This window comes from Ipomoea triloba, chromosome 8, assembly GCF_003576645.1.
Source record: "Ipomoea triloba cultivar NCNSP0323 chromosome 8, ASM357664v1".
NCBI classification, from domain to species: Eukaryota; Viridiplantae; Streptophyta; class Magnoliopsida; order Solanales; family Convolvulaceae; genus Ipomoea; species Ipomoea triloba.
Window position 1 is genome coordinate 10,721,987 of NC_044923.1, and position 12,083 is coordinate 10,734,069.

Sequence of the window (12,083 nt, forward strand, 5' to 3'; positions counted from 1 at the left end):
GAAGACGACATAGGTTATCGGCAGCCGCATTTTCCGGCGAGGGCGACCATTTCTGGTCACCCTCGCCGGAGAAGACGACCAGAGGTCACATTCTCCTGGAGACGACCATCTGGTCGCCCTCGCCGGAAAATGCGACTGGCGGTCGCCGAAATTTTTTGCCGGTCACCGAAATAGTCGCCGCCGGTGGCTGGAATAGGCAAATGACCTGTTAAAAATGTTAATTGTTATTTTCTTTCTGTTTTAGAGGCTTAATTGCTTTGTTTTTCTAAGTTCAGTGGCTTATTTGAAGTTTATTTGAGTTCGATGGATTAATTGCTAATTCCCAAATAGTCCGATGGCTTATTTGTACATTTTCCCAAAAATGTAATCCTTTGTGTAATGTTTTATTACCATTATACTCAATATTGTATGTACCAATTATATTAAAACATTCAATATTTGACAAATTAATATCAAACATTTATACTTTGTAACTAATGGTTTATCATAACTGGATCCACTACAAATCAAGTATAATAATATCGAACGAGATAGAAAAATAATAATTTTATTATCAGGGCGTTAGGCCCAGTCGAAATATGCACAAACCCAAGGTACTGGCCTAAGAATGGCGACCCAGAACTAAATAAATAAAGAATTGAGGGACTATTAAATAAATAGAATAAAATAGTTTAACTATGTTACCACCAGGATTTGAACCCAGGCATATATACCAACAGGAAGGAGGAGGCCAAATTACTAAACCAAAGGAATCTTCTGAGTAATATCCTAAATAGACCACAACACCCCTATTAATACTATTACGTACCCTATCACCACCCTCCACGTGTACGACATCCTGCACCCTCTACCTACAACCAACTACGCGTCCCCCTAGCCCACGCCACCACCATATGTCCGCCCCCATGCAACGCCACGTATGCATGCAACACCATGTATTCCATTAGGTGGGCTAAGCCCAACCTCCAATATTCCATCACACAATTATTATTTTTAATAAAAAAAATCAATCTAAATAGGATATCTTGAGTTTGTTCACAAATTATTTTAAAATTACAACATAATATAATTTTTAAAAAATAAACTATATTATATCAAAACATGCTCTATACAACTAAAAATTCAAAATTAATCTTATGAAGTAAACATTCACTACAAGAAAAATCAAATTTACCAACGAAAAGTTAGTTAGTAAATTACTAAAATTCGTATCTAATTATCAATTCGTTGGTAAGCACTGAAATATGTATTTATTCAAGCCACAACTCTTTAATCCGTTGCTAAATCTATTGGCTTTTTCAGTTTTCTTGTAGTGATTTTACATATATAAAACATGTTCAAATATTATACTCACCAATTAATATTCACATCAAGATAATTAAATTACTTTTAAATAGATACTATCATTGGGGCCAAGCACCTTGCGCTCAAATGATACATTTGTGGCTCTCCGAAGGAAGATCATAGGATAGAAACCCGATGGTGGGGTATTGACTTTTTAAGTGATAACAGATAGAAAAGGTATAGAGCATATATTACATTCTAATAGAGTCAATAGTACTCAAAAAAAAATTATCATTGGGTATAACTGTAACAAAACTTAAAAGTTTGTGATTTTTTTTTTTTGCCAAATTTTAAACATTTGAATATAATCGTCACAACGTTCGGATTTTTTTTCCAATAAACCTAAAATATATTATGTGTAAGTGTGTAACCGAATTTCTGAGTTATTATTATACTTTAGAAAATACTTTTCATACACCTAGAAATATATAAACTTATGTAACAAGATGACTTGTACGTGTTGATCAGTTCCTATTTAACTTTTAAAGTTGGCTTTCATTGGTCAACAATAGGGCGTAAACGAGCCGAGCCGAGCTCGAACCTAGAGTGGCTTGAGCTTGAGCTCGTTAAGGAAGGCTCGGCTCGAGTTCGAGCTCGAGCTCGATCGAGCTTGAAAATTGATGCTCGAGCTCGAGCTCGTCAACTCGAGCAGCTCGATTGTTCGAGCTCGAGTTCAAGCTTGAATTTGAGCTCGAATTTATGCTCGAACTCAAGTTCGAGTCCACTTTTAAACTCGAATTTAATCTGTTTGATTTTAAATTAATGTTTCAATTAAAAATAAACTATAATATTATATATATATATATATAACTCGCGAGCGGCTCGTCGAGCCACGAGCCTAAGACATTAGAGCTCGAGCTCGGCTCGAACTCGAATTTGACCGAGCTTGAGCCGAGCGGTTCGTGAGCAGCTCGCGAGCCGCTCGGCTCATTTACACTCCTAGTCAACAATGGCTTTCAAGGGGCTTTATTTATTTCTTTTCTTTTTTCCTGTTCATTTTTATGAACAACGGCTTTAGGCTTTCGTTGAAATAGCTGATGACAAAATTATAAATATATCATTCTAAAAATATATTATAATGCGTTAATGAGATAATTAGAACATTAAATTAGTAGTCTTGAATCTGACTCAAGGCATTCTGCAGTTTCTGCTTACCTGATGAGGTAGCTGGGGCACGTATAGCAAACCATTGGAAGATATTACATCTAATGAAAGACTCGGGGTCAATTAGTTGAGCAATATGCAAGGGAAATATACTCCTCGACTATAGTGGTTTTATTTAATTTATTCTTAAATAGCTTTTCGTGCTCAATTTAGTCATCGACTTTGATGGTTTTATTTAGTCTTTTGTTAAAAATTCTGTTAGTAGACAGTTAGAAATAGGGTCCTAATGGTAATTTTTTCATTGTTCATCCCATTTGAGATGATTCATTCTTCTTCCCCTTATTAAGATTCACGCAGAAATGTAAATCTTTGTACCCAAATATTTATTTACTATGTATTTTTTTATTTATTTAGAGTTGAAGTTGATTTGGGTACGAAGATTTGCATTATATTTCTGCGTGGATCTTAATAAGGGGAAGAATAAGGATTCATCCCAAATAGGATGAAGGATGAGAAATTACCATTCGAACCATATTTCTAATAGTCAACTAACATAAAATTTTTAATAAATGACTAAATTCTGTAAAACTATTAAAGTTAAGGACTAAATTGAGCACAAAAAGTTATTTAAGACTAAATTAAGTAAAACCATATAGTCGAGAACTATATTAGGTATTAACTCAAGGGAAAACCATCCAATACAAGCATTGTATAAGTAACTAGAGAAGTGTAATGAATAGATATGTGTTGTCTTGTATGTACTAAATTCAATCACACAATACACATTCTTGCTCTGTGCAATTACATTTTCATCGTCTCTTTGTTCTTGCTTTGTATAATCCTTATTCATTGTCCATTAATTTTTTTTTTGTGTTAATTCAATTAATATTGTCATATATGTATGTTGATCTTATTATTTTTATAAAATAAATAAACACAATTATGGTTAAAATTTTAAGGAATTATAAAATAATATTGGTAGAACGCTAAGTAGCATATATATATACTAGAAGAATTACTAACGGAAATAAAAAAGAAAAAGTGCTTTGGATCAACAAAACCTTATACTTCAAGTTAAATCAAGTGGTAATTAAAAACAAAAAAAGATTTAGACAATAAGGTATATATAGACATTAAAAATTAAAGATTTAGATCTGATATTTTGTGTTTGCCCAGGCAAAAGTGCTATTATCGATGGCTAATTCAAACAAAGTGATTTCGGCGATCATATAAAAACTTTTTTTTTTTTTTTGAAAACCAACTTGGTGGATAGATTAAATCAACTCAAAAATAGAGTCAGGAGAATAGAATCCCAATACAAAGCAGAAACTTGCAAGAAAGCCAATGCAGTAAGAGCGTGAGCCCCTCTATTAGCGGTTCTAGGAATTAAACTAACAGAACATTGAATGAAAGAAGACATAATAGCCCTAGCGGCATCAATGGAAAAGCCAACGTAAGAAAAAAGACTAGTACTAGCCGTAACTAATAAATTCTTGAGAGTGGAACAACCCGTATAGATATGCACCGAAGTTAGACCACGGCCCTTGAGCCACGACAATGCTTCTTTGCAGGCTAAGGATTCTGCCATAAGTGGTGAGTAGCAATGTGGGAGATGGCCGTTGAAAGTTGCGACAAAATCTCTATTCTGCGTCAATAACACTGCTCCCACCGTGGCCACCTTGGTCTGATGGTGATAGCCCACGTCGACGTAGCATAGCAACGCAGCAGTGTGCAACTGTGGGTTCGGTGCTGTTTGGGGCGGCGGTTGATGGTCGGCTACTGAGTGCACCTGGCGCCACGTAGCCACCGCAGCTTGGGCAGACCGCCACACGCTCCTCGGACGTGGCAGCGAACCCGGCCTCCCAGACTGCCGAGTTCCTCGCCCTCCCAACAAAGAGTTTCTCGCCCTCAATCATATAAAAACTTATTTTCAAGAGAAAATTGAAAATCAATATCAACTATCTATTTAGTAAGATTTAACAATTCTAAATTAAGTAAGAAAAGAAAAATTGTGGTGACATTTTGATAACTTTTTTCAAATTTAAAAGTGTATTTAATTATTTTGTTTTGTAAAAATTTTCCTTTTGAAAATTACACAAATATAATAAAGCATATTTAATACATAAACTAATCGGAAAGTGATCATATGAGAATTTGTTTTGAGGAAAAAATTAAAAATCAATCTTAGCCATTCATCTGGGAAGAAGTAATAGTTCTAGAGTAAAGAGGAAAAAAATTACAGTTGCTCAAACCAAAAAAGGTAATAGACAGATAGCACAAAGAGTTGAATTTGAAACTTTGTGGTTACCAAACTATCTGTCTGACCATATCTACTAGGGTTGGCATACTCATTATTGATACAAAAAAAGTGACAATTGTTTTTCATTAATAAAATTAAGACCTTTGGTGAATAGAATGATGCTATTTTTTTTCTCTTGACTTTTTCTCCTAATTAGTGTCACTTTATGTTCATGTCTAAAAAAAAAAAAGTGTCACTTTATGACGTTGCAATAAAAAATATTCATTGTGATGAATTAAATTAACAAGGGTAGCCTGAATTAACAAAACCCGATAATCTAAAGAATAATAGTAAAAGATAAATAGATAATAATAAGACAAAGATAATGATGTTGCTAGAAAATGACGTACAAGAAGAATCTTGTATTGCTCAAAGTGTGTAATGTGATTACAAAGAGATTTAATGTCCTAACAATGACAAATTAAGCATCGATTTATATACAGAGAAAGACCCCGTAACTGCCCTACACGGATAGGGCAGGTGGTTACGGTTGACCAAGTCCCCCGGCCGAGGCGGAAGCTGTGGCCTTGGCGCATTGGGCGCACAATAAGACCGAGGCCGAGGCCAATGCCGAAACGCTGTGGCATCAAACAGGGTTGTCCTTGACATATTTTTCGGTAGTTTCGCTCCGGGATCCTACTCCCAATATATCTATCACATTCATAATTAAAAAAGTTTTTACTTATAAATATAAAAGAAACTAATTAAATATTATCATATAAATTTGCCAAAACTAGGAGGAAAAATGGATAGAGTGTAGCATTACTTTTGTAAAAATTATATTCGATGAGGACGCGGGTGAACCTAGACCGTTAAATTAACGGAGAAAGACCCAGTGAATTTATCAAAATAAAAATTTAGCTAGAAATCTAGAATGCCCATTTTATCGAACCACGCGAACTCCCCTATAGAGTACCTGATCCATTGATGACGCCGCCATGCATGCACGTAATAACACGTTTTTTCATACACAAGGGACAAATAATTAAAGATAAAAAAAAAACAAATTAAACAATCAATAATTAAGAACTAGTAATTGCGTGGCACTTTCGGAGTGGCCCTAAGTAAGCGCTCCCTATATAAACCCCAGAAAATGGCCTAACATTTCATCTTTCAGAAATTGCTCTTCTCTAATCTTTTACTGGTTATAGAAGATACAAAAAATCATCGTAGAATTATTTAAGATGGACAGAGAAGGAATTTTGGTAGTGGTTATCTCCCTTGTGGTTTTGGGGTTGAGCTTGCGAGAAGCCTCCGTGTCGGCGGCGGTGACGCTGCCGCCGGTGAACGGCAAGCCTCTGGTGCGGCAGTACTACAAGAAGCTGAATACATGTGCAAATGCGGAGGCATTTGTGAAGTACCAAGTGAAAATGATGTGGCAAAGGGATAGGAGCCTTACTGCCAAGCTGCTTAAGTTGCTCTATGCCGATTGTATGGTTAATGTAAGTCATCTTTCTTTAGCTCTCTTATACACACATTGAAAAAGCCGTGAGATTGTAGAATTTCGATCAATTGTTCCAATCGCTTCAGGTTAAGATCAGAAGTTTATTACTACACCAAAATTAAGCTATAATTGATAAAGTAGGTATAACTCTATTTTTTTATGCAACCACATTTTCAATAGACAGAGTGGAGAGTGCTAGACTTCTACAAGGATGGGGCTTTTTAAGATGTAAAGAGAAATAGAAAAGAGAATAGAAATTCCTAGTTTTAGAATCTAGTTCGACGATTGTGTGATAACTTTTTCTTCTTCTCGATCATTCAAGATATTTTGTGAAGGAACCTATTATTGAATCTAATGAGTTAAACTGAAAGTCAAAAGAAAAAATTGATTTTTATTTTATTAAGGTCACCGTTCCCTCGAAAATCGAAAATAGATTCGATACAAAAAAATAGACGAAATGATTTTCAAAAAATTTCGTTTTTGAATTTTGAATGAAGTTAGACAACCTAGACCCTTCACAACTCCGTCCAACAATATCCTAGCCACCTAGTGGTGTCGGACTTAGTCCTTCATTAGCTTCCGATCCGCCTAACAATTCCTCTCCCCCCTCAACACTTGCCAGCCTTAACTGCACCGTTTACTCTTGTTAGGACTCGAACCTGTGACTTGGCTGTGATACCTGGTTTTTTGATTTCCATAACCCTGTGCTGGTAAATAAGTGAGGCCCTATCAAAGTATAAATAAATTGCGAATTGAAGAAAAGTGATTTGCGTGAATATTACGGAGTAGAACTTTTTTTTGAATAATACGTAGTAGAATTTAGATCAGTCATGAAAACCTAATTTTGAGCCAATATAATCACAAATACATATACTAACTATTTAGCCAGGGCTGGACTAGCGGCCCCCAAAATTTTGGGGCCCTGTACTGTTGCACATCTTTCACGCCCTAAAATCCAGCCCTGGTGATACCACTTGTTAGGATCCGCGAATGGTCTCATACAAGCGTGGCCCTTAATTAAAATTTACTTATTATTATTATTATTATTATTATTATTATTATTTGTTTATTTGTTTGTTTGTTTACTCTATTAAATTAATTAGAATCGTGATTCCTTTAATTTTTTGAAGTATCAGACCTAGGTTTCTTAGAGCTTAATAAACATTTATTTTATGTTCGAAAGAGCATAATAGTAAAATATTGCCCGCACGGATTTAGCTCGACAATGTGAGAATTATGTCCAAAGTGAATACATCCGTTATGCGCATGATATTTGGCCCTGTCTATTGAATTTTTCTATGTTGCATGCTTTTTGGGAATTGTTACACCGCATTTCTTAATTTTTGGAAAATTAAATAGTAAATTTATGTTGGATTGTAATTGTTTTCTTTTTAAAAGTAAGACAATATGTAATGCATCATAGATTTTGTTCTATGGAGGTGTTTTCTGGTTAGCAGTAGCTGAACCCACGGAAAATAAATATGCCTTTCAGGATTTGGGTTCGCTGGATCTATTCCTTCCAGTGGAAAGAGAAGAAGGCCGCCAGTTTATTTTCTTCTTTTTTTTTAAAAAAAAAAAAAAATTTTACCTGCTATTACATTTGTATTTACATGCAAATTAAACTAATTGCACATATTTAAAAAGTTATGTACTTAATTGCATACAAGTGAAAAGATGAAGGGCCTAATTGGAGCTTTTGTTAGTTTATGATGCTTATTGCAGTTTGACTTATAGTTGAAGGGTCTATTTGACCCTTATCGCTATTTTTTTTAACCGAAAAAAAAACCCTCACTTTCTTGTGTTTCGATCTTCAGGGTTGTGATGGATCAATTTTGCTGAATAGTAAAAACTCAGAGAGGAATGCCATACAAAATATTGGGCTTAGAGGTTACGCAGCAATAGACACAATAAAAAGAGTGCTTGAAATTCGATGTCCCGGAGTAGTCTCTTGCTCTGACATTTTAGTACTAGCCACTCGAGATGCTGTTGCTTTGGTAACTTAATTACTCTTATTAACTTAATTTTACATTATAAGCCAAACATATACATATAATTGAAAATTCCTACGTTGTCATCTATATTTTGTGAGAGTGAACTTCCCCGACATACATGACATTTGTTAAAAAGAAATTTATTAAATCATTTCAAACTTTGAAAGGAGGCATGAGATGGAATATGTTGTATTGTGATTGGATAAATGATAATTGTATTTTAATTGAGTAAAATTCTTGTCATGTCATGTGTCTGGATGTTATTAGAGAAAAAGAAAATAAATGAATTAAAATTGTGATCACTTCTTTCTTTCTCTCTATATATATATATATATCAAAGTATTTTTTAAAAAAAATTAAAGTGTTGAAATGTGTTATGTCAACATAAAATAAAATTAAAAAAAAAAGAATAATAAAAAGTGAAATTATGTGTAATATTTACTTTTAAAATATTACTTGTACTTTCAAATTCTACTCTTAATTTTTACTATCTTCACAAATCATGTATGAGAATTTTTTATAGATTACAAGATGAAAATGTCCTATTCATACTTGTCATATCAAAGAGTAGAATTTATCATATCAAAGAGTAGAATTTGGAGCTGACTAGGCATAGTATAACTCTTACTTTTAGATCTAACATTTTTTAATTTGATGGATGTGATTAGGCAGGTGGACCATCTTACCCTGTACTCTTGGGGAGAAAGGATGGAAAAGAATCAAAGGCATCCTGGATTGATTACCCTTCGCCTTCCATCACTTGGGAAGAAGGGCTGGCTTATTTCAAATCTAAAGGTTTAGATGTTCAGGATTTCGTCACTTTAATGGGTAAGTTGGTTATGTTAATTGTTAATTTAATTTTGCTTCTTTAATTATATTTTATCACACTTGTGTGAGACCGTCTCACGGATCCTTATTCGTGAGACGGGTCGGGTCGGATCGAAGCACCATGCAAATGTCACACTTATATGTGCAAATGTCATACTTATATGCTCAAATATAATACTAATTAGGAATACAATTTTTGTTACTTATAAGAGAAAAAGTATTACATTTACCCGTATAAGTAACAAAATTTTTATTCCTGATTAATATTACATTTGAGCATAAAAGTATGACATTTGTGCGTATAAGTGTTACATTTAAATCTTGACCCGACCCGTCTCACGGTGAGACGGTCTCACACAAGTTTTATACTAATAAAACTAAGAGTTAATGAATTATAATACAATTAGAAAATGCTAATTTGACCAAATTGTTGTTATTGGTCTCTCACTTATAGTCATATTTCACTATTAGTTATTGATTATTAATTTGATCATTATTGATTATATATTCTTTGATTTTTCAAACTAATCAAATTCCATCATTTTGACTAAGTTTCATCTTTCTTGATAATTCAAGTGCATTTCATAAACTTTGAATTGGATTTGGTTGGTTTAAACAAGTTGAGGGAGCAAAAGTGACCAAATTGACAATTAAGAATTTAAATTGGAATGTTAATTAATATACTTCTTGAAAAATGTTAATATAGTTAAAGGATCGAAAGTGAAATTAGTTCTTTTAAAAATATATTTATGGAATTTCTACTTGAGCTAGCTTTATTTACTTATATAAAAGTTAGTACTCAGAGTATAACCCATGACCTTTGGGTGACTCTAATACCAAATTGAAGCATGTGTTCCATCTAATTAAAAGTCTAAGTTGATAGTTAGACTGCACATTTATGTTTATATTATATTTATGCTCACACAGAGCATCATTATATTCATACCATGCAGGGGCACATACAATGGGAAGAACACATTGCAGATACATTCTTGACCGCCTCTACAACTACAAAAACACTAATAGATCTGATCCAACCATGAGTTCAAGCCTCCTCAAGAGCTTAACAAAACTTTGCCCACCAAAAACACGAAAGGGCCAACACGATCCCCTTGTTTATCTAACACCTGAGGGGCGTCCCGAGGATTACAAGTTTACCAACACCTATTATTCTAGAATTCTCCAAAATCAATCTGTTCTCACAATTGATCAACAATTACTCTACGGACCTGACACCAACGAACTAGTCAATGAATACGCTGCAGGTTTTGAAGATTTCAAATTTGGAATTGCATTATCCATGAATAGAATGACTAGTCTCAAAGTTATAACAGGAACTGATCAAGGGGAAATAAGGCGAGAATGCAGTCGTACAAATTAAATCAATTAAATGTGATCACTAAATAAAATGGGATATGTTTACCCATAGAAAGGCAAGTGTAAGAAGCATGATTAATGTGAGAATCAATGGTTGTTTGTGAATCAATGTTGTACTTACAACTTCAATTCGTTAAATAAATATGTCCAATTTGAATTTGTGTATATCTTTAACTTCTAAGTTCTAATAAAATGCTGGGTCACACTTGTGTGAGACCGTCTCACGGATCCTTATTTGTGAGACGGGTCTGGTCGGGTCAAAGCACATGCAAATGTCATACTTATATGTGCAAATGTCATACTTATATGCTCAAATATAACACTAATTAAGAATACAATTTTTGTTACTTATAAGGGAAAAAGTAATACATTTTTCATAATAAGTAATGTTGACAATTGCCCCATACTTATAAGGGCAAATATAATACTTTTTAGGAAAAATGTAATACTTTTAAATCGAAATGTAAAAGTATTGTATTTTTCATTAAAAATGTGAAAGTATTGTATTTTTCATTAAAAGTATTACATTTACCCTTATAAGTAACAAAAATTTTATTCATAATTAGTATTACATTTGAGCATATAAGTATGACATTTGTGCATATAAGTGTTACATTTGCATCTTAACTCGACTCGACCCGACCCGTCTCACGGTGAGACGGTCTCACACAAGTTTTTGCCTAAAATGCTTATTTGCTAACATTATTGATAACGTAAAATACGAGGGTACGAAATGAGAGGGGAAAACACGATCTCTTATTATTAAACGGATCAAAGCCCCGATTCCAAGTACAAAATGGCTTAAAGGCTCGGCGGGTCGGCAGTGGGCCTTCCTACTGTCTGAGCACTCTTTAAGGCTTCCTCTAGAATCCAGCCAAAAAGTCCTTCTCTCTCCTCATTAATGCGGTAATTTATAAGAGGGGAAAGTGCGACCTCTGGAGCTCCGGCATGGCGAGCACGTGGCGGACATGCATCTACCTAGCTTCCCGCCCAAGCAGGAGAGAGCACGTATCGGCCCCGACGAGACAACTATCCGTCAATCAAGGTCACGTCCGACCCGACTAGATCGGGCCAGAATACACGACCGAACAGGATAAAGCTGAGAGCTGGAGGTCTGGTTCGGGTAATACCCGAACAGCCGACCGTATGGTCGGTTGAGCGCAGTCAGAGTATATTCACTATCAATTACTATTAAGAATTTATGTATTTGAGTTATATTATGATTCACTATCCTACTCACTTTGTACCTCTATCTTGTATATATATCCCTCTAATCTCTGGATACTACTGTAACTGTTATTATTCAATACAACAATAAAGTTCTCATATGGTATCAGTTAGTCATGATTTTTATTTTCTATTCTTTTTCCCATTTGTTCCTATGGTTGATGGATCTGTTAACTCCACTAAACAGATCGTCTCAGATAAGGATGACAATTCAACCCGCCCCCGACGGGGAAAACTGATCCCCGCCCCGACGGGGGGCGTGTGTTCGGAGAATTATTTCGGCGAACGGGGGCGGGGATGGGGAGAGTATCCCCCGCCCCCACCCCAACCCCGATCCCCGGTCCCCGCCCCGTCCCCGATTCCCCATGTATATATATATATATATATATATATATATATATATATATATATATATATATATATATATATATATATATATATATATATATATATATATATATATATATAT

General features: G+C 34.6%; 1 protein-coding gene across 1 annotated transcript; it reads left to right on the forward strand.

Moving 5' to 3' along the window:
• Positions 1-5,890: 5,890 nt before the first annotated feature.
• On the forward strand, positions 5,891-10,552 carry LOC116028101 (probable peroxidase 61). The gene is made up of 4 exons (XM_031269898.1): positions 5,891-6,189; positions 8,006-8,185; positions 8,851-9,010; positions 9,964-10,552. The coding sequence occupies exons 1-4, from the start codon at positions 5,932-5,934 to the stop codon at positions 10,389-10,391; spliced, it is 1,026 nt and encodes a 341-aa protein (XP_031125758.1). The 5' UTR covers positions 5,891-5,931; the 3' UTR covers positions 10,392-10,552.
• Positions 10,553-12,083: the final 1,531 nt, after the last annotated feature.